Here is a 22,425-nt window from a genome sequence, read left to right on the forward strand (position 1 = left end):
TGCTAAATTGCCAATAATGGGCTTGATAATATGCCAGGGAGAATTCCAATAGAAGTCCATGTTCTAGTGTGAACATGGGCTTCTATGGGAATTCTCGAGGGCATATTATCAAGCCCCTTATCGCTGCTTTAGCGGCAGTTTTCTGCCGCTAAACCAGCAAAAATTTTAACACAGTCCTTGAATGTTTCCCATCCTTTATGACTTTGGTGAGGTGACTTTGCCAACAACCCCACTGTGAACATTGTTCTAGTTCAACTGCTTCTTTGTGACTACGATGTAATGCTTTTATTTCATGCTTTCAAAAAGTAATCTCTGATACACATATTTTAATGATTTTCATTGTGTTTTTAGATAACAATTTTCTAACAGCACATCCAATAGATCCAGGTTGTATTTTACGTGAATCTTTTGGACCCAGCGAATTAAACCAATGAACTGGAAGTCCAAGGCATATTAGGCTGATGTCTGATTATCATTCTGTGGCCCTCTAAAGTGCCCTTTGGCTCTCTTCCCAGGTGTCTCCTAACACCAATTCCCAGTGGTGTCAAAGTATGCCAGGGTTTCGTCACTCCTTATGTTAATAGTAAATGGGGCTTCTGTAACCTCTTGAAGGCCCTTTTCACTTCCTGACTTCTCAAGCTGTAAATCAGCGGATTTAACATAGGAGTCACGATACTGTACAACACAGACACTAGCCTGTCCCTCTCAAGCGCATACGTCGAAGCTGGGCGGATATATGTGAATATTGCAGCTCCATAAAATATGGTTACCACTATCAGGTGGGAAGCACAGGTGGAGAAAGCCTTTTGCCTCCCGGAGGTGGAGCACATCTGCACTATGGTAGCTGCAATGTAGATGTAGGAGGCCAGGATGGACAGGAAAGGGACGAGGCCCACTAAGGTCCCTCCCACAGTGAACAGCACTAATTCATTTAGATGAGTGTCACCGCAGGACAAGTGCAACAGCGGAGGGATGTCACAGAATACATTTTGGAGACAGTTGGATCCACAGAAAGGCAACCTAACTATCAGGGTTGTATGCACCACCGAATTCAATAATCCACTCAGCCACGAGGCACCTGCCAGAAGCAGACAGATTTTTCTGTCCATTAGAAGCGTGTAAAGCAATGGATAGCATATGGCGATGAAGTGGTCATATGCCATTGCAGCAAGGAGGAAGGCTTCTGCCCCCTCCAGGGAAATGAACAGACTCAATTGCACCATGCAGCCAGTGAATGAGATGGTGTTCCGCCCAGAAAGGAGAATGTCCAACATTTTGGGGACAGTGACTGATATATAACAAATATCCAGGATGGAGAGGTGTCGGAGGAGGTAGAACATGGGACCATGGAGGTGAGGATCCGATGTGGTAATACCGATAATAGCCAGATTTCCCACCAAGGCGAAGATGTAAAAAAAAGATAGAAAGAAAAAGACCAACATCTGCAAGCCTTGCAAATCTTCAAATCCCAAGAAGAAGAACTCCGCCACAATGCTTCCGTTTTTCTCCTCCTCACCTCCCACCAGAAATTCGGATATCTACAGAAATACAAATGAAACATGACATATTTGTGAGGTGTCCATTGTACTCAAATAGCCACACATTTATATTCCGTCCTGGGATCTGTGCAAGGGTAAGGGTCACTTGCTTCATAATGGTTTTAGCAATACCACAAAAACACCATGCAATTGAATGTTCTGTATTGTTCTTAATTGGAATGTCCAAAATAAAACCCCTCAAACTTTCTTCAAAAGGTTTAACTACGCATTTTAAAATAACCATTAAGTGACATAAAGTGGCTGCGTTGTGGCCTGATATCACTTTGCACTGGCAGCGCCTGCACAGAAGAAGGTTGCTCGTTTGCATATTAAAATTAAAATGAATACATTGTCATGATGCAAAATATGTGAAATGTAATTTTAAATTGAGAATACCAATTAAAATGGCCACATTGCAAACTCTTGTACCTCAAAAGGAAGACAATGACTAAAGAGTGTTTTCCACATCCTAAGAACTAACACAGTTATGAACCAATGCTTTACGAGTGTTGCTTTGGTCACAAGGATATAGAGTGGGTTTTGTGCCTAGGTTAGTTTTTAAGGCACACAACATCAACGATAAGGCTAGGCAGAGTTCGCATAGTCGCACTACGCGTAACTCACAGAAGTGGTAAAAAAAAAACCTGCCATGCTACGTGGAGTTCTGCAAGTGGGCGGACTTGCTTGTCCCACCCGTTTGCATGACGTTACTGCCGTACATCAATGAGGATTGAGTGTTTGGTTGGAAATATCATGCAAACTGTACCAAGCGGTTGCACTTGGGCATGGCCATCTTGTTTCTTACTCTGTTTCTGGTGCTGGGGCCTACTTTTTCATCCTTCTGCACTCCCTGTAAATGTTGACTTTTCAAACTTTTTTTCCCATTTATTTAAACTAATTATCTTACCCTCTGTCTTCCTACGCTTGTACGTTGTGTTTTTTCTATTTTTTGTGTGTTTTTGCATTCTATTTTTAGCTTTAGTACTTTCTTATTACCCTCCTTCCTTATTTTTACAGTTTCTTGTTTCTCTTTTTCCCCTCAGCAAAATGGCAGATAAGTGCACACAAAGGCATGCAAGTAAAAGCCATGTTCCTTACGGAAGGTGGCACCAGGCAAGGGTGAAGCCCTTTGCCCCGTTTCTGTGGTGGAGGTGGCAGCGCTGGTTTTTATATCCAATGCCACCTATCCTCAACATGGCAGCATGTGGCAGGCCGGGGTCTGAGTATAGGATGTGGGAGCACCATCAGTGCTGGACGGGGGGTGCCCTCGGCACTGTACTGTTGCTCTGGGATCCGACGCACCCATCAGCAGTTGATGCACCGCTAGTCCGACATACTGGACCAAGAGTAGGACCTGTTGGACTTGCTGGTTGAAGTCACGGGACTAGATGAATTATTCATTTTTATTATTACTTGTCTGTTCTATGCAATAGCTAATCATATTTTTCCAAATAGCAAGTATGCTGCTCATATGCAGGTAAATTACGTTTTCAAATATAATGTGATAGTTATTCCAGAAAGGTGCTTAGCTTACTTGGCACTACCTAACCTAGTTATCACACTTGATGGCACTCGCTTGGGCTGATAATTAGTGATGATTATGTAAGAAGTTTTGTAATCAGTCATTTGTAATTTGTAACCACATGGTGCATGCCACAGTGCAGGGAAATTTGTAAACAACTCAAAAGCAACAGTTGATGGACAGAATGCAGAACAATGTCATACATTCACCCTAGTACAGCCATCTGAGCCTAAAACCATAGTTTTTTTGCTCACCATGCCATTCCAGTTTGAACCCAGCCATATGCAAATCAGTCTTGAAGCGGTGCCTCATGGGAACAGTCCAGCCTGAACTGCCAAGCCAGGTGCTCCATGGACAGGAAACAAGCATCCTAGGACCGGTTTTGGGATTCCACCCCTCTTCAGCCAGGATAGCTTGATTCCAGTGGCATGGAGAGCACAGGACCCATGTCTTTGCATACCCTTCCCACTCGGGGTGACATTGCAAAAACAACAGTTGACGGACAGAATGCAGAACAATGTCATACATTCACCCCAGTACAGATATCTGGGCCTAAATCCATCGCTTTTTTGCTCACCATGCCGTTTCAGTTTGAACCCAACCATATGTAATTCAGTCATGACCCTGTGCCTCATGCATCGTTCAACACTCTGTCCATCGTCCCCATTAGTTTTGCTTTGTTCGCCCTAAGTTGGCAGGGTATGCCCAGACGTGGGTCCCTTGCTTACTTTGCCACTAGATTCAAGCTAGACTGTCTGATGATGGCTGATTAGCAAAAAAAGGTCCCAGGATGCTTGTTTCCGGTCCAGGGAAGGAATGGCTTGGCAGTTCGGGCTGGACTGTTCCCATGAGGCACAGGGTCAGACTGATTTGCATATGGCCATGTCGAACTGGGGTGGCGGAGTAAGCTATCAATCAATCAATCGATCAACAGATTTATAAAGCACGCTACTCACCCGTTAGGGTCTCAAGGTGCTGGGAGGGGAAGGGTCCGCTACTGCTCGAAAAGCCAGGTCTTGAGTTACTTCCTGAAGGAGAGATGGTCTTGGGTCAGCCGTAGGTGGAAGGGGAGGGAGTTCCAAGTCTTGGCCGCCAGGTAGGAGAAGGATCGGCCTCCGGCGGTGGCTCTGCGAATGTGTGGGACGGTGGTGAGGGCTAGGCTGGTCGAACGGAGCAGGCGGGTGGGCGTGTAGAAAGTGAGGCGTTTGTTGAGGTACTTGGGGCCCAGGTCATGGAGGGCCTTGTGTGCGTGGGTGAGGAGTCTGACTGTGATCCTCTTGCTGACGGGTAGCCAGTGCAGGTCTCTCAGGTGGGCGGAGATGTGGTTGTGGCAGGGGATGTCCAGGATGAGTCGTGCGGAGGCGTTCTGTATGCGCTGGAGTCTTTTCTGTAGTTTGGCTGTGGTTCCCGCGTAGAGGGCCTCCAGTAGTCCAGTCGGCTGGTGACGAGTGCCTGGGTGACCGTCTTCCTGGTTTCGGTGGGGATCCATCGGAAGATCTTTCGGAGCATGCGCAGGGTGTTGAAACAGGATGATGAGACGGCGTTGACTTGTTTGGTCATTGAGAGGGAGGAGTCCAGGATGAAATCCAGGTTTTGTGCGTGGTCCGTTGGCTTGGGGGTGGTGCCCAGGGCAGGGGGCCACCTGGAGTCGTCCCAGGCGGAGGGGGATGAACCCAGGATGAGGACTTCCATCTTATCTGAGTTCAGTTTCAGGCGGCTGTTCTTCATCCACTCGGCGACGTCTTTCATTCCTTCGTGTAGACTGGCTCTATCGGTGGCGGGGTCGTTGGTGAGGGAGAGAATCAGCTGGGTGTCGTCGGCGTAGGAAATGATGCTCAGGTTGTGTTGGCGTGCGATGGCTGCAAGGGGGCTCATGTAGATGTTGAAGAGGGTGGGGCTGAGCGAGGATCCTTGGGGTACGCCGCAGATGACTTCGGTGGCCTCAGATCTGAACGGGGGGAGGCGGACTCTCTGGGCTCGTCCGGTGAGGAATGAGATGATCCACTCCAGAGCCTTCTCTTGGATTCCGGTGTTGCTGAGGCGCTGTATTAGTGTGCGGTGGCATACTGTGTTGAACGCTGCGGAGAGGTCCAGGAGGATGAGGGCAGCTGTTTCCCCGTTGTCAAGCAGGGATCAGATGTCGTCGGTGGCTGCGATGAAGGCGGTCTCGGTGCTGTGGTTAGCTCGAAAACCGGACTGTGAGGAGTCGAGTGATCCGTTTGTCTCGAGGAAGGTGTGATGCCGTTTTTTCCGGCGCTGGGGTTGGGGAGCTCTTTGACGATGCTGAAGAGTTCCTTGTTGTTGTGGGTGTTGTTGTCCAGTCGTTCTTTGAATGTTGTCCTTTTGTTGGTGCGGATCAGCTGGTGGTGTGTGCGGGTGGCGTTCTTGAGGGCTGTCATGTTTTCTGTGGTCTGGTCATGGCGCCAGGCTTTCTCAAGGGTGCAGCAGTTTTTCTTGGAGGATTTGAGTTTGTTGGTGAACCACGATTCTTTCTTGCCGCCGGGTCTGCTGGGCGGGTTCTTCAGAGGTGCGAGGTCGTCGGCGCAGTTGGTGAGCCACTGTGTGAGGTTGCGGGCTGCTTCGTTGGGGTCCGTTGTGTCGGCGGGAGGGTTCTGGCTGAGGGATGTGGTGAGCTGTTCGGCGGTGATCTTGCTCCAGCTCCTGCAGGGAATCTGTTGGGGGTGGTGGTGGGACGTGGTTCTCCTGAATTTGAAGTGGATGCAGCTGTGATCTGTCCAGTGTAGTCCGGTGGAGTGGCTGAAGGAGATGTGCTTGCTGGAGGAGAAGACGGGGTCAAGCGTGTAGCCGGCGTAGTGGGTGGGGGTGTTTACCAGTTGCTTGAGTCCGAGGTTGGCGAGGTTGTCCAGCAGGGTGGTGGTGTTGCTGTCATTGTTGTTCTCCAGGTGGAAGTTGAGATCCCCTAGAAGGATGTAATCCTTGGAGGCGAGGGCGTGCGGGCTGATGAAGTCTGCGATGGCTTCGCTGAATTGTGTGCGTGGTCCCGGGGTCTGTAGATGAGGGTGCCTCTGAGGGTGGTCTTAGGGTCGGTGTGAATCTGGAAGTGAAGGTGCTCAGCGGTGGTGAGGGTGTCGTGGGAGTTGGTTGTGACGCGGATGGTGTTTCTGTGGACGATGGCGATGCCTCCTCTGGTCTGGTTGACGCGGTCCCTCCGGGTGATCTTGTATCCGTCTGGGATGGCTATGGCGATGTCGGGCGCTGAGGAGGCGTTCATCCAGGTTTCCGCGAGGAAGGCGACATCTGGTGATGTTGTGTCGAGCAGGTTCCAGTGTTCGACAGCGTGTCTGTGGACGGAGCGGGTATTGAGCAGGATGCACTTGAGGTGATTGTTGCAGGTGCCTTGCCTTTCGGGTGCTGTGCAAGACCGGAGGCAGGTGAAATTGCAGGCTTGGCAGGTGAAGGGTCCGTGGGTGCGTTTCGGGGTGGCTCGGTAGCAGGCGGGGTTCCGTTCAGGTTTGAGTGCATTGAGGATGGCGTCGTCGTAAGTCCGTCGTGTAGACTGGCATCCTCGGGGGCCAGGGGTTCTGGCGCTGGGCGTGGTCCAGGCGCGGATGGGCGTAGACGGGCTTGCCTTTGGCACGCCTTCGGCGCACAATCGGCGCGCCCGCTGCGCGCGTCCGCTGCTCGGTCGCTTCGAGGTCTCCATAAGAATGTGACCGGGAGGGAGGAGCAGCTGGGTGGCGGGAGCGGGGCGGCGAATGGGCTGGTGGGGGCCGGGGCCGCAGGGAGGCAGCAGCGGGAAGGAGGAAACTGGAGGTGGGCGGCTCAGCGGCGTCTGAGTCGTCCAAGGCAGGCAGCGGCAGCGGAAATCAGGCTGGCAGGAAGGCAGCAGCACGTGGGGGGCGACCTATCCTGGAGGCAGGGTCAACAGTCGCTAAAGAATGATGATGGATTAAACCCAGATCAGTTGACTGGGGTGAGTGCTTGCATTGTTCAACACTCCGTCTATCATCCCCTTTGGTTTTGCTTTGTTGGCAGGGTGTGCCCAGACGTGGGTCCCTTGCTCACTTTGCCACTGGATTCAAGGTAGCCTGGCTGATGATGGCTGATTAGCCAGGAACCGGTCCCAGGATGCTTGTTTCCGGTCCAGGGAAGACATGGCTTGGCAGTTCGGGCTGGACTGTTCCCATGAGGCACAGGGTCAGAGTGATTTGCACATGGCCCTGTCTGAACTGGGGTGGCGGAGTGAGCTAAAGAATGATGATGTATTAAACCCAGATCAGTTGACTGGGGGTGAGTGCCTGCATTGTTCGAAACTCCATCCATCATCCCCTTTAGTTTTGCTTTGTTCACCTTAAGTTGGAAGGGTATGCCCAGACGTGGGTCCCTTGCTCACTTTGCCACTGGATTCAAGCTAGCCTGGCTGATGATGGCCGATTAGCCAGGAACCGGTCCCAGGATGCTTGTTTCCGGTCCAGGGAAGACATGGCTTGGCAGTTCGGGCTGGACTGTTCCCATGAGGCACAGGGTCAGACTGATTTGCATATGGCCATGTCTGAACTGGGGTGGCGGAGTGAGCTAAAGAATGCTAATGGATTATACCCAGATCAGTTGACTGGGGGTGAGTACTTGCATTGTTCAACACTCCATCCATCATCCCCTTTGGTTTTGCTTTATATTTGTAAACTGCAACATCCATTTTCCAATATAAGCTTGTGCTGTGGGCCTTTTTTTCCTGCTGCCCAAGCTTTCATTGACAAATGAAGGTTTGCGACCACCCTGTGGCCTATGGGCGATCGTATCATAATAGTGTGGTCGTGACCACTGACCTAAGGTAGGGCAGTTCCAGAACCACAACGACTTCCACCCACATTGTTGTAATAATTAATAAGGCCTTTAGTGAATTGGCCCATCAAACGTGGTTGAGAGATTTGAGAAAAAGCAAGCATCATTTGTTGCAATTTAGTATTAGTATATCCAAAATGTACTTTACTAAATTTGGAATACGACTAAGTAGGTTTTGGAAATATGGAATAGGATAGGATGGTCCGCAATATACTACTACTAGTCGATCTGATTTCGAAAAGTTCAATGTTATTGCGATTGCCTTTACCCGTCAAAAAATATTTTGGGGCGATTATTTATTTTCCACCTTTTTCTTTTTTTGTCTTTATGTCTTAAATCAGCATCCAGGGGCAAGAAGAGAGTTGAGAATGATGAGGGTCTGGGATCTGGAGATGCCTCCCAGAGTTCCTTGGCTGATGGCTCTGCTGGCCTCAGTAAGTCCTTCTGGTGTTAACATTAATATATTTATTTACCCCTCCTTTTTGAATTATGTCCAACCTTTTTATATATGTTTTTCAAATCCTATTCGCTCTATCCGTTTCTAACATGTACACACTGGAATAAAGGAAAGGCTAATCAATTGGTCAGACACCCAATCAAGGAATGACGTAAACCCGGACTATCGCCTGACATCGTCACCTCCTACTGTAATATTCACCCCGGAATTTAGTACAAAAGGGGCATGGGACAAACTAAACAGATCTAGTATTATACAACTAATGTTCAACATTCCATCTTTATCATACCTTAATACGACACACTTAATTTCAGTAAAATTTCAATGCAATCTAAACAATAGTAGAAGAGAATCTACATTAAGTGAATGGCAAAGCAACGCCGATGTCCAGAACATCTTATGGGAGAGTGAACAATTTAGGAATTGGGGTATACTAATCAATAAACCAGCAATAGAAAAATATTTGCACGTGCTGACAGGGAGGCAGCCCATAACATCACCCCCCAAAGGACCAAATATAAGCTTCAGAGGAATAAAAAAAAACACCTGCCCTACCCTGTGGGCAGGGGGTGGCATGATCAAAATTCATGTGTGTAACAGCAGAAGCGAAAACCTTAGGACCGTGGAAGAATTAACAAGCATGAATCTGGAAAAACAGGAATGGGCCTGGCTCTCCACAGCCCTTAAAACTAAAGGGCGGTCAACTCTTTAGGAAAAGAAATCAAACACAATTAGAAACATTACCCACTAAAAGAAGTGCACTACGGATCATCAACTGGAACGTGGCAGGTCTCTACTCCCTAATGACAGATGAAAAAACATTGGACACGGGAGACATCTAATGCATGCAAGAACCGTGTTTGCCTGCCCCTGTACCATTCCCAGGGCTTCAAATAAGCCATACACCTGCACACAAGAAGAATTTGTTTGGAAGACCAATGGGCGGCCTTGCAATCTATGTTAAATTAGAACTTCAAGTGGAAATCAAAGAATGGTCAAACATCAACTGGAATCTACAGTCAATCACCATAAGCGGCTTAGTGGTAGACGAAACGCCCAAGTCAATATCTTTGATAAACTCATGCATAAATCCACAAAGAGTCACAAAATTGGCCACAGTGAAGAACATAAGATCAGTACATAATGACCCTTGATTTTAATACTTGCGATTTGGACAAAGTTGATATATCACCAGGAGGACATAAAAGAACTAGCCTCCACAAATGCATCTGCAATTTTTGATTTTGAGTCAGCCACACTAGCAGCTCTGATAGGGGGCACTATGATCCACACTTACAGAAATACATTGACCTTGGAATATATCTTTTTAAGTAGCGAGCTTTCAAAGAGGTGCTCAGCCTACGAGGTACATCGGAGGAACAAAAGTGGCCACAAACCTATCACCATAGACATTAGTCTGAGCGCAAAGGTTCACAAAATCTGCAACCCAGCCAGCCACAAGTATGAAACAAATGCAGGCTAACTAATAAAATGGATCAAATGGGGGCCGGTCGCAATGATCAATTACGAAGATCGGAAACATTCCATTGCAACTGGAAAATGGCCCCTTGAGGCAACAAAAGGCAGGGCAATGGTCTCAGCTGTTAGACATGCTCCATTTGTCATTAATTCCACAAAATCAAAAGGAATGCCAAATTGAGCCGAAAGAAGTTTGTCGGCCCCGAACCGTCGGAACAAGACAAATTATAGAGAGCAGAAAAACTGACAGAAAAGCTGCTAAACAACACAGAAAAGAAAGAACTATAGCTACAGAAAGCAAGCTGAAAGAGGCCAGAAAGCAACACAAAAAGATAGTGTGGAGCCAAAAATATCAAGAAACTAAGGCACAGTGGAAACACTTATTCTCCTTGCTTACGCCTAGTAAAGCCAAAGAATTTTGGACATATGTAAACAATCTAGCGACTATGTCATTTAGCAAAGAAAATGTCGTATCAGCCACCAAATGGGAGCAGCACGTGGGGAATCTATATGTAGACTTGGACAAACCAAAGACTTTTCATACAGAGTATCTGAAGAACCTTTTAGAAGACATGGAGGACAGCACCATAACAGGAACTAAGGTAGAGGTGCTAAAGGTACTACGTAGTAGCCGGAGTGACGGGGCTCCAGTACCGAACGGCATACCGGGGTTCATCTGCAAAGACAACAGAACGTTCTCTGCCCCAGTGATGCTCAACCTGTTCAGCAAATGACTTGCCATATCCACTATACCTGAAACATAGAAGGGCTCAATCCTCTATCCAATACATTAAAAGGGAGATGCAACACTGCAGGAAAAATACAGGTAAATTGCCCTTCTCGATGTAGATGGCAAATCGATTGCATGCCACCAGATGGATTTCCACTAACAGAGGTTTAAGGCAGGGGTGCGTAGTTGCCCCAACCCTATATAACCTATCCACAGTGGACCTAGGGGAAGAGCTACTAAAAGGTAGAATGTTCCAGCATCGTTAGGATGGAAAAAATCCCAATAATTCAGTGTGCAGATGACTTGGTCTTGATGGATCTGACATAAACAGGAATGAAGAGGGCCCTGGACATACTACACGGGTATAACAACCACAATGCTCTCCATGCAAAAACGGGAAAAACAAATGTCATGATTTTCGACCAATGCCCTTTAAAATGCAAACTCAAGTGATAACTCGGACTATTAAAGGTTGACACCGACTCCAAGTATAATTATCTTGGAGTTTGGCTTATGGACTCAGATAAATGCAATAGGAACCAAAGCTGCCAAGACCATGTATGCTCTATCTCGTCTCAACCATAAGCTAAACAGCCACTCGGCAGAGGCAATACGAAGAGGAATCTGGGACAAACTCATACCAACACTAAGTTACGGCCACCTCGCCTACCCTGGAAAGCTGACAGAGGTGCTAGAGCAAAACCACACATCATCATACAAAAAGGTTTTTGGCATGCCGAAGCACACACAGCGCACTTTAATACGCCTAGAATTCAATCTCGCAAGCATGGATGTAACATGCAAAAAATACATACTTAACAATTACTCCCAGGTGAGCCGGGCAGACCCTGACTCCTTGCGATATGCCCATATGGCATTCTTCTCAGTCAAGTGCCTGGGCAAAGTATTTGAAACTAACCGCTTCAACATTAATTCTTGATCTACCATCCCTGATGACTCTTCAAATCAGCAAAGCACAGCTAAAAGCAAAGTAAAGATAAAAGCTAGGAAGACCTCGCGGGATATGGATCTAATCAAGGCAAAAAATATTAGAGGTGCTGAGGAGCTTGTAACATCCCACAAAACCATTCTTTACCAACCATATTAGAAAGCAGCAATTGGAAAGCATGCACTTAAGAACATTTGAATATTTAGGCTACTGATGGAAAACAGGACACACTGGAACAACTGTGTAGTGACACAGGAACAATGTAGGCTGTGCAATTACCACTCCAAATCAGCGGCCTACTTTTTATGCTGCTGCACAAGCTCATCACAACAGAGACGTAGGTATCTGAGGCCTATTCTTATGCAACATGGGATAAGATAATGCAAGGAAGCATTACTATTTATATATGCATCTGACACTCCAAAAGACTTAGCACAGGTCGGTAAATTCTTCGCAGAAGCAGGCAGAATAATATGGGAGCATAGACCACCATCAGGGGGAGCCGATAATTTGCACAAAATCCTCCATGAGCCACCACTGTCCAGCAGGACAGTATCCAGTAGGACTACAGCACTTGGAGTTGACACTTTTTGTTTTTTGAACATGCTTGAACACGCTGATTGCCAGCTAATAAATGACTTGGGTTCCATCCCACTTCAAACACTGAGGAACTTGCATAGGTTTACACAGATTTTAAACGCATCGTACTTCCTTATAGTTGAGCCTATTATTTTAAGTCTTCATGAGCCATTCGGAGAGACGGAACAACCAGGCTGGCAAATCAAACAACCATACCACCCTTCTCACCATAAGGTCTTGATAAAGAGACACAAAAAAAGGAACTAATCCGAGAAGACACTCATAATTTTCTGCCCCAAGCCTTATTTATTGCTGATAATGTAGGTGGTTGCTTTAACTTCCATCAGCTTCATAGGTTTAATACTGCTAATCTTCTTTTGACATTTAACTCTTTTTATTGTATTTTGTTTTTTTGCTATAAATGATTGTTATGTTTTAATTAACTAAAACAATAACAACACTTTGTATTGTATTGTATCTGTTTCTAAATTCTTGTTATCCCTGCATTATACTACTTACTTATTTTCTATATTTGAAGTTTGTGTACTTTACTTCAAACTGTCCCTTGTCTGAGGCTTCCTTTCTTCTGCTTTGTCAGTCAGCTTTCCCTCACACCATATGTTGAGAACTGCCTAGTGGTGGTCCTCTAAGACTCAGAGAAGCCATTGGTCACATACTACTACTACTCTGCTGTGCAGATTGCATGCCCATTGCCCAAATAAGGTATTCCATGCATGTTTACTGAGATGAGTAGGCTCAATCACTAAAACAAGAGAGTGGCCATGGCCACATTGGACACCCCAAAGTAGTGTCTTCTTAGCTAGGCCTAGTATTATTAGCAGCAGTTGGTGAACAGATGACTGTGCACCATGGCTGGGAAGAAGTACGGGGAGGACGGCCCATTGGAGTTGCCAACCAAAGCCATATAATGTTTTTTCTCAAAAAATTAGATTCATCAATAGCTCCAGCCACGCCTTAATGGTTTGTCTTGAGGCTTTTTTAAAAATTGCCCCCCACAACATTACCAACCTGATATTTCTGATAGAAGACACTGTCCGTAATGTATTTAAATGGTAGTGACTGATGTGTTTGGTGTATTTTGCTATGAAAAATTAGTAGGTGGTGAAGGAAGTGAGCCGTTAGGGCCACGTAGGTCACTAATGACCACCTGTCTGCCTTCCGTACTAAATGAAGAGTTAGTCAAACAGTAGAGAATACAAACCCAAAGCTGTTTATTCAAATACACTCAGAGTGGAGCCCTATCTGATCTGTTGCTAGAAGTGCTGCAGAGAGGACTGAAGTTGACAATCATAAAGATACATTGTGTACATTTCATAGCCGGGCAAGAACACTCCCACAATGTAATTTCCCAGGCAGCTGCAGCTAAACAGTGAAATACAAAAAAAGTTTTGTCTCTCGTGTCTGGCACAAACTATCTACAACCCAAGGTCGGTCCATCCGGCCCCTCCACAAAACAAGTGGGAGAGGGCCTCTATCTAGTGAGAAAGGTATGCGCTAATAGGAACAGTGTATTCATTACTGGAACAGAGAACAAATGAAGAAAACAAAACTTTAAGTGGAGCGTTTCTCGGAAAACAGCTTAAAATGGCGCTGACAAAGAAAATGGCACAGCAAATGCTAACTTACATTGGGCAATGCGTACAAATAAACATTTCTATTCCAACAGGAGAGGCATAGCTGCATCTAAGAAATGTGTAATCTTTTTTTCTAGCCGCACTGACCACCAGTGCCGGCCCCAGCCAGTCTACAGATGCGGCAGTTGAAGGTAGTGAGCCAGGGCAGCGACGGGCAGTGGTACGTCATATTGCTTGCTTATCAGCAATTATGTACTCACTGTAAAGGCGTAGTATTGACGCATGAACAATAGGTGAACACAGCAGGAGTTGAGCTGAGTAACTAATGGCCGCTCCTATCTTGAACTCTTCAGAGAAAGTTTCATGAACATGATCTTTAACTATGGGTTGATGGAAAAGGAAAAGAAGGATGGAACGAGAAAACAAGTGAAATGTAATATGCATAACCGAAGGATCAGGACGCTTGGGTGAAAAGAATGAATGGGACATAATGCATTACTTATTGGTAGTGTTCATAGGTGTAGGAAGCAAAAAGGGAAATTAGAGAAGTGCCCCTATAGCATACATGGGTTTGATTTAATTGATGCAAGATGTTATGGGAAATTGTCACATGTTTCATCTGTATGTTGTTGTTGTTGTTTTTACTCTCTTTTGAACATCTTGAGTGGTCAGTTACCATGAAAGCATATGTTGATGTGGTGTTCCATTTTACTAATGAGTAACATATATATTTACACTGTGTTAATAATTAAGGGAGTAGCAGCAGGGACCACACTAAATGATGTTTTTTGTTTGTGCTCCCCTTCCGGCTACAAGTTGCCAGATGTTGCGACCGCGCTTTGGTAATAGACCTGAGCGTACTGCTGACGATGAGTGCTGTTGGCTGCTGTTGCTTTTAAATCGATTTTAACTGTTTTAAAATAATTCACGTCTTGTTGCTGAAATAGAATTCAAGTGTATTTAGCACCTACCTGCTGCTATTGCTGTCCCGCTGATCACGGTGCCCATCTGTAAGAGCTGACCCATGCAGCGGTTTACGCACTAGTCTTCCCTCTGCTGCACTCCCCTTCCAGCTACAAATTGCCGGATGTTGCAACCGCGTGCCAAAGGTGCGCCAAAGGCAGGTCCGTCTGCGCCTGTTGGTGCCCGTCGTCACCCGGAGCGCAACCAGCGCCAGGACCCCTGATCAAAACTCCAGGATTACCTATACTCGCAAGGAGCTTCTGAGCTTTAATCTCGGTGAGTGCCCTGCACAGAGTAAAGATGGATCCTAAAAATATTCCACAGGTGCGTTGTAATGGATGCAGAGCAAAGCCAAGCTCTTTTAATACGAACTTCTCTACGACAGACCTACAGCCTAATAATGCCAGATCATCCAATGTCATGCAGGACGGGTCGGTCTTGCACCCCTATATTCAAAATAGAAAGGTGTCCACTAACAGCCTTAAGTCCATCAGTTGTGTTCTGATTGACGCCAGATCAGTAATGAAACATAAAAATGACCTGGAGTGCCTTATACAACTCAAAAACCAGATCTGATTTTCTTAACTGAAACCTGGGCAAATGACACCAGTAATCCAGACTGGAATTTTGTAGTTCAATCTGATTATTTTGTCACTAATATGGACAAGATAGGGAAAAAGGGGGAGGGATTGCCTTAATATATTGCACCTGTTTCAAGGTGAGAATGGCACCAGAGCCAATACTGGATGCAGAGGCTATGTTTTTGAGCATGAAACTTAATAATATGGAATGTTTCCAAGGAATCCTATTATACAGACCCCCAGGTCCTAGGTTACCCTTCATTACTAGTTTGCAAACCTGCATGGAGTCCTGCTTTAAAGTGAACTCCTTCGCGTTACTAGGGGATTTTAATTTTCATCTAGAGGTGACAAATAACTCGGATACCACAAGTCTAATAGATACCCTAGCCAGTTTTGGAATGTCGTAAATTGTACGGGAACCCACACATCAGGCAGGACATGCCTTGGGTGGCATCTTTAAAAACAGTGCCCACATTGAAGTGACCAGTTTGTTGTCCTTACCTTGGTCAGATCATTATGCTGTAAATTTTATTATTAACACCATCAATAATAACTTGAGCCGCAGATACCGACCTCCTCTGAGCAAGACGGGTGCTTGGAAAAGAATATCCCAACAAGAGTTAACTACGGCCTTGAAAGTAAATCTGACTTGAAGTGCAGATCCTAATCAGGCTGCCAAGGACTTTAATAACTGGATAATCCAGGCAATTGATCCGCTGGCGCCGGAAGTTAATAAGACGGCCAAGAAAAGACTAGTATCTTCCCCGTGGTACTCAGCAGAGTTAAAAACAATAAAAATAAAGTGTGGACTTAAGGAATGCACTTGGCGATCCTTTTATAGCTCAGAACATACGATCGAATATGGCTTAGCACTAAAAGAATATAAGGAAGAAATAATATCTGCTAAGACAACCTATTTTACATCTAAAATCCTGGAAGCCTCAAACTCCCCCAAAGAAATGTTTAAAACAGTAACCGCTCTGTCTTGATGCCCGAAAGACACTGTCTTTGCTACTGACCAAGCCTTTGTGGATATTCTTGTGGTTTTCTTTCAGGCAAAGGTCAAATTGGACTATGAGGAACTTTTAATTTCAGCGGAGGTCAACAGTACGAACTCTATTGAGATATGGGAAAAACACTCTTGTCAAGGTAGTCTAACCCAATTCACTAGTCTGGATGGAAAGCAAGTGGTAGACATACTTTCACAAACTAAGTCAGGGTCTCCGCTTGATCCCTGCCCCCCATAAATCCTACATCGAGCTAGGGATCAGGTTGGCACCTTAGTGACACCTTGACTAATTCTAGTCATTGGAACGGGGTGTTTTCTTGCAGGATAGAAAAGGGCCTGTATTTGGCTCATTTTTCAAAAACATCACTTGAACGTTTGGAGGCCAGAAATTAACGCCCCATCTCTTGTTTACCTCTGCCCTCTAAGGTCTTGGAGAAAGCTATCAACTTGGAACTGACTGCCTACCTTGAGGATAATAACATACTTGATTCCATCCAGCATACTTTCAGAGCTCAACACTTTACCCAGTCATCTCTGATCATGGCTACAGAGGAGATTCGAAGATTGCTCGTTGAGGGTGGTAGGACGGCCTTAATACTCATGGCAGCTTTTGACACTGTAAACCATACAGTGCTGATAAATAGGCAGCAGTCCGTGGGAGTCAGTGGTAAGGCCCTGACCCTTCTCACCTCTTTTCTTGACTCCAGGGAACAAATAATATTATGGGAAGGCCTTAGTCCTGAACGGTTCACACTCCCGGGTGGAGTTCCCCAAGGTTCGGCACTTTCGCCCACCTTGTGTTAATATTTACGTAACCCCATTGGCAAGACTAATTAAAAGTTATGGTCTTGTGCTCGTATCTTATGCTGACGACAAGCAATTGGTGGTGTCGGTCACTCAAAATGATAGTATGTCAGCAGAACGGTTCCGTGATTGCCTCTCCTCTGTGATGTCATGGATGAATGTCAACTTTTTAAAACTTAACACTGAAAAGACCAAGATTCTGGAATTTGGCAATTTTTATTTATTTATTTATTTATTTTTATAGTTTATAGAGCGCGCAGCTACCCCCTAAGGGGTGTCCCGGCGCTAGAACCAGAGCCTCAAGGGAAGAGGGAAGGAAAGGAGGCAACACGTTGGGGATCAGAGTCCGGAGAACAGCCAGGTTTTTAATCTGGCCCGGAAGATGGGTTCAGAAGGACAGAACCTAAGATCGATAGGGAGACGGTTCCACAGTTTAGCTGAGATAACGCTGAACCCTCTGCCGCCCATTCTGGCGCATCGAAAGCGAGGAGAAACCAGGAGGCGTAGGTTGTTAGATCTCAGGGATCTAATGGAATGAGATATGGACACTCGCTTTTTCAGGTAGTTGGGCCCAAGGTCGTTGATAGCACGGAAAGCGAGAGTAAGGATCTTGAACTGAATACGGCTAGCAATGGGGAGCCAGTGGAGCTCCTTGCGGTAAATGGTGACTGACTGGCGGTAAGGGATATTTCCGATCAGTCTGGCCGCCGCGTTCTGAACGATCTGGAGTCGATCGATCAGATACTGAGGAGCGCCAGCGTATAAGCTGTTGGCGTAGTCCAGGTGGGACGTGATGAGGGCCTGGGTGACTATTCGGCGGGCGTCCAAGGGGAGGTAGGGAAGTATCTTCCTGATCATGCGTAGCTTCATGAAGCAGGCAGAAGTGACCTTGTTGACTTGGGATTTACATGAGAGAGAGTCGTCAAACTGATAGCCTAGGTTGCGAGCTGAATGGACAGGGGAGGGAGCGGGGTCAAGTGCAGTGGGCCACCACCGTGAGGGGGGGATAGGGTTTTTCTGGTTGAAAAACAGCACCTCTGTCTTATCCGCATTGAGTCTTAGATGATTGTTAGTCATCCAGACGCGAATGCCGTCAAGACATTGGCAGAAGTTGGCAAATGTGGTGTCCGAGTGGTCTCTGAAGGAAAATATCAGCTGAGTATCGTCAGCATAAGAGACCACTCTGACTCCACAGGACTCCACCACTGCGGCCAGGGGTGCGAGATAGACGTTGAAAAACAGAGGACTGAGGGCCGAACCCTGCGGCACGCCACACAGCAAGGGTTTATCCTCTGATTTAAAAGGCCTAAGCATCACCCTCTGACTTCTTCCAGTGAGGAAGGATTCAATCCAGGTAAGGGCAGTGCCACCGATGCCGACCTGCTTGAGACGGTCTAGGAGAGTAGAGTGGGAGACCGTATCAAAGGCGGCGGATAGGTCGAGGAGGACAAGCATGGCCTCCTCGCCCCTATCCACACATTCACGAATGGTCTCAGCCACTTCCAGAAGAGCCGTCTCAGTGCTGAAACCCGCACGAAATCCGGATTGTGAGTCGTGCAATTGAGTTGTTCTCCAAATACTCCGTTAGTTGCAGTTGCACGGCCTTTTCCAGGATTTTTGCGGGTTTGGGGAGGAGGGAGATAATCTGTAACCAGTGTTGGTGGCCCCCTGAAGCCGGCGCTTGTCCGTCGCCAGTGTTTAAGGCCAGAAACCTCATTTTTTTCATTGACAAAGATCTTACTTGCGCCCCTCAAATAAATCAAGTGGTCTCCGCCTGCTTTTTCACACTCAAGATATTGCATAAAATCCTCCCATTTATCCAGTTTTCCCTCAGGAAAACGGTGGTGGGCGCGCTTATCCTATCGAAGATCGATTATTGCAATGAGCTTGATTTGGGCGTTGGAGTGAAACAGCTTAGTGAGCTTCAGTCATTTCAAAATGCTGCAGCTCGAGTGTTGTATGGTCTGTCTAAGTACCATTCCACCTCGGCTAACATTAAACAACTACACTGGCTTCCGGTGAGATGACGGGTGGAGTTTAAAGCACTATGCTTAGTTCATAAAGACCTTTATGGAGGAGGGGCGGAAGACGTACAATCACTATTCCCCCGATCCATTCCATCACGCTGCTTAATGTCCATGGACTCTGGGCTGGTTCTCCCTCCCAAGTTGAAAAGAATTAGTTGGGGAGGTAAACGCTTTTCATTCCTGGCGACCAAACTATTGAACTCCCTTCCCGTTTTGCTCTATCTTCAGTCTTCTCACACCATCTTTAGGAAAGCTATTAAAACCAGGCACTTTACACAGCGCTAATCTTAAGTCTAGCTCTAGCGCTCAGTTCATTCTACCCAGCGCCAAGACGCCTAGGCATAAGCGCACTCTATAAATACCCTTAGTCAGTCAGTCAGTCAGTCAGAAAGAAGCCTGTGCACGGCATGAGCATAACGCGTGAGTACCCACAAATCAGACATCTCTTCAACTTGTGAAGCTAAGTGCCAATGCTAACTGACAGCTTCAAGATGGCCCCAAAGAAAGGTGTTATTAAGAACTAAACTGGTGACAAGAAAGTAGCCAGTGAGAAGAAGAAGGAGCTTAACACCACAACCATTGGTTTGTCCCCCCAGATGATTTTTGGAAAACAAAATGACAGAGGCCTGACACACCGGCCTCTGGGGAGCAAGCTGGGAACAGCATCCCCAAATCAGTGGACCCACCCCAATCTATGCCCAAGTCCATGTCTGTCACAGAGGCAGCCAGTCTAATCACGGCAGTGAGGTTGAGCAGTTATGTTGATATTGACTTGTCTCTATCGCAAAGTAGTACCCAATTATTGCAGGTAACTCAGAGAAGTGAACAACAAGAAAAACATGGTACAAACGTGCCTTTGGGTGGTTGCGTTCATACTGCCCTTCTGGCCTAAACATGGGAGGAATGGTAGTCTGTATTATTTTTCTTCCAAATGCCCCAGATGCCGGTGACTTATTGAGAACAGGCTGTGATAGGCTCAATGTGCTTTTCAGCGGGGCAGTAACTATCCTTTGTTGCCTTGATGTCTCGACCTGAGTCTTGTGCCGTTGTAATGTTGCTGATGTGGGCAATAAAACTACTTTACTGCTGGTGAGAGGACTGCTTTCTGTAATGAAGATGTCTTCCTCTTTTTCACCTTCCACCGTAATTTCTGGTTCAGATTCCCTGCTCTGCCAGAATTCACCCTCTTCACAAAGAACAATTTTTTGTCTGCTAACGTGTGCCTTCCAACAGATCACATGGTTGTACCAAGTTTACCCCGACTAACACTTGCTCTGCAATGGGAGCAAATGGCAATGTTCACCCCCTTCTGGCTATCCAAAAAGTAATCCCAAACTGGGGAGCTCTACTTTTTGACGCTGGTGCAACTGCCAATGTCGGATGAACTGGCGGTATGTGGGCATTTTGACGTCTGACTCTCTGCAGTACCTACTTCTACTGAGGTGGTAATAGATGTAGGTTGTTGCCAGTCATCATGGAGATATGGCAGCTGGCAGTGTTTGGCTCTGTGGTTCCCCCTGCCACATCCTCTCACGTAAGCCGGGATGGGGTAACGTTGGTCTCCACTGGGGCTGAGCTAATATCCATGATGACTGGCTCGTCATCATCCTTCTCTTCTACATCTGCCTCCATAACTCTAAGGCTTTCTGGAATCTTCCTTTTTCTTAGCCTTGTCTGAGTCATCTCATGGCGTATCTCACTCATATACTGAGACGGGATCCAAGTGGCGTCTAGATTATCAGAAGGGGGGCTTGATGAACAAGATGATGAGCCACTGACCCTCCTTTTTCTAGCTGGAGATCTGGAAGACAATGGATCTTCTGGAGCAGATTGCTCTACTTCCTCAGCATGAAGCTCAATCTCTTGAACTGCTCCTACCTCATTAGGAATTACTATTGGTGGTTGTGGCTGGTGCCCTTGTTATTGTCCATTTCTCTCAGCAATGATTGGGTACTACTTTGCAATAGAGATAATGTCAATGTCAACATCACTGCTCATAGGCTTTGCCGTGATTAGATTGGCTGCCTCTGTGACAGACATAGACTTGGGCCTAGATTGGGGTGTGTTCACTGATTTTGGGGTGCTGCTCTCAGCTTGCCCTGTAGAGGCTAGTGCAGCTGGCACATTTGTTTTCTAAAAAACATCTCGGGCGACATACAAGTGGTCGTGGTAAGCTTCTTCTACTCATCACTGGCTACTTTCTTGGTAACAATTTTAGCCACCTTTCCTTGGGGCAATCTTGGAACTGTCAGTTAGCAGTGATACTTTTTTTTTTGAAAGAGTTTTCTATAGCGCGAACTTAACCTGATATCGGGTATCAGAGCGCTTTACATAGCACCAGTTGTGTTACATGAGGACACATTAATTTTTGTTAGGCACGGGGAGATTGAGTTATGTGCCTAGAATCACAGGATGTTCATCGTTATTGCTGAGACTCGTACCCGGTTCCCCAGATTCGAGGTCGAACGCCCTAGCTGTTAGGCTAACTCCTCTCCCACTTAGCTTCACAAGTTGAAGAGATGTCTGATGTGTAGGTCGCACACGCTTCATGGTGATGCTTTGTACAGGCCTTCTTTAAGGAAACACTGTGGGTGATTTGCTGCTGTCTTGTCTCTTGTTGTTTTAAGCTTGACGTGCACCTAAAAGAAAAGAAGCAAGAAGGACATCAGTGGAATGTAGCATTGTTGCTGTTTAATGATTAGCACAAACAAAAAAATATAATTTAGTGTGGTTGCTACTGTTACTCCCTTAATTAACAATACAATGTAAATAATAAATATATCTACTCATTCATAAAATGGGAAACCACACCAACAAATACTTTCATGGTGACTAACAATTCAGGAAGAATAAAAGAGAGCCCAAATAACTGCAACATATAGATGAAACTGTTTGGTTTATGTGTGGCGTGTGATGTCACGTCACTCACAACATGTGATATGGCACAGCACTGAGGAGGTGTACCTGACAAATAACAATGGAAGGAATAATCCCTAGACAAAGAATGCTGCTGTGTACCTATAACAGACATGGGGTTGATTTGATTGATGAAGATGTAGTTGAAAATGGTATAGAATATATTGTTTTTAAATTACAGATTTTTTGTATTTAAGAAATAACGTACCAATTACTTAAAAAAATGGAAAAATGTAAATAATCAAACGTAAGTGAAGTTATCCTCAAAGATATAATAATACGTTTTTATTAAACTGCTATCTCATTGCTCAACCCTCCATGCAAAAAGGGCTAACTTTGTTTGGACAAACAAAATGACTGCCAGCCAGTCACATTGTCAACAACAACTCTGAACAGGGTGGTATTCATTGGTGACAAGGCGAAGACATGCAGGTCTATAGGGAAAGGACACTGGCTGGATTCACAAAATGACT

The 22,425-nt window shown here is 46.0% G+C and overlaps 1 protein-coding gene across 1 annotated transcript; it reads right to left on the reverse strand.

Annotated features, from left to right (window-relative positions):
- Positions 1-572: 572 nt before the first annotated feature.
- LOC144752777 (olfactory receptor 5V1-like) lies at positions 573-2,331 on the reverse strand. The gene is made up of 2 exons (XM_078640629.1): positions 2,305-2,331; positions 573-1,538 (listed from the first exon to the last, which is right to left on the reverse strand). The coding sequence occupies exons 1-2, from the start codon at positions 2,329-2,331 to the stop codon at positions 573-575; spliced, it is 993 nt and encodes a 330-aa protein (XP_078496755.1).
- Between the last annotated feature and the right edge of the window lie 20,094 nt (positions 2,332-22,425).

The sequence above is a fragment of the Lissotriton helveticus genome, chromosome 5_1 (genome assembly GCF_964261635.1).
Source record: "Lissotriton helveticus chromosome 5_1, aLisHel1.1, whole genome shotgun sequence".
Lineage (NCBI taxonomy): Eukaryota > Metazoa > Chordata > Amphibia > Caudata > Salamandridae > Lissotriton > Lissotriton helveticus.

Excerpts from the sequence above, each read along its gene's own strand:
- LOC144752777 (XM_078640629.1), bottom strand. The coding sequence starts at position 2,331 with ATGGCCATGCCCAAGTGCAACCGCTTG. Across the intron at positions 1,539-2,304 it reads TGCCCAAGTGCAACCGCTTG|ATATCCGAATTTCTGGTGGG; the intron begins GTACAGTTTGCA and ends GTATTTCTGTAG.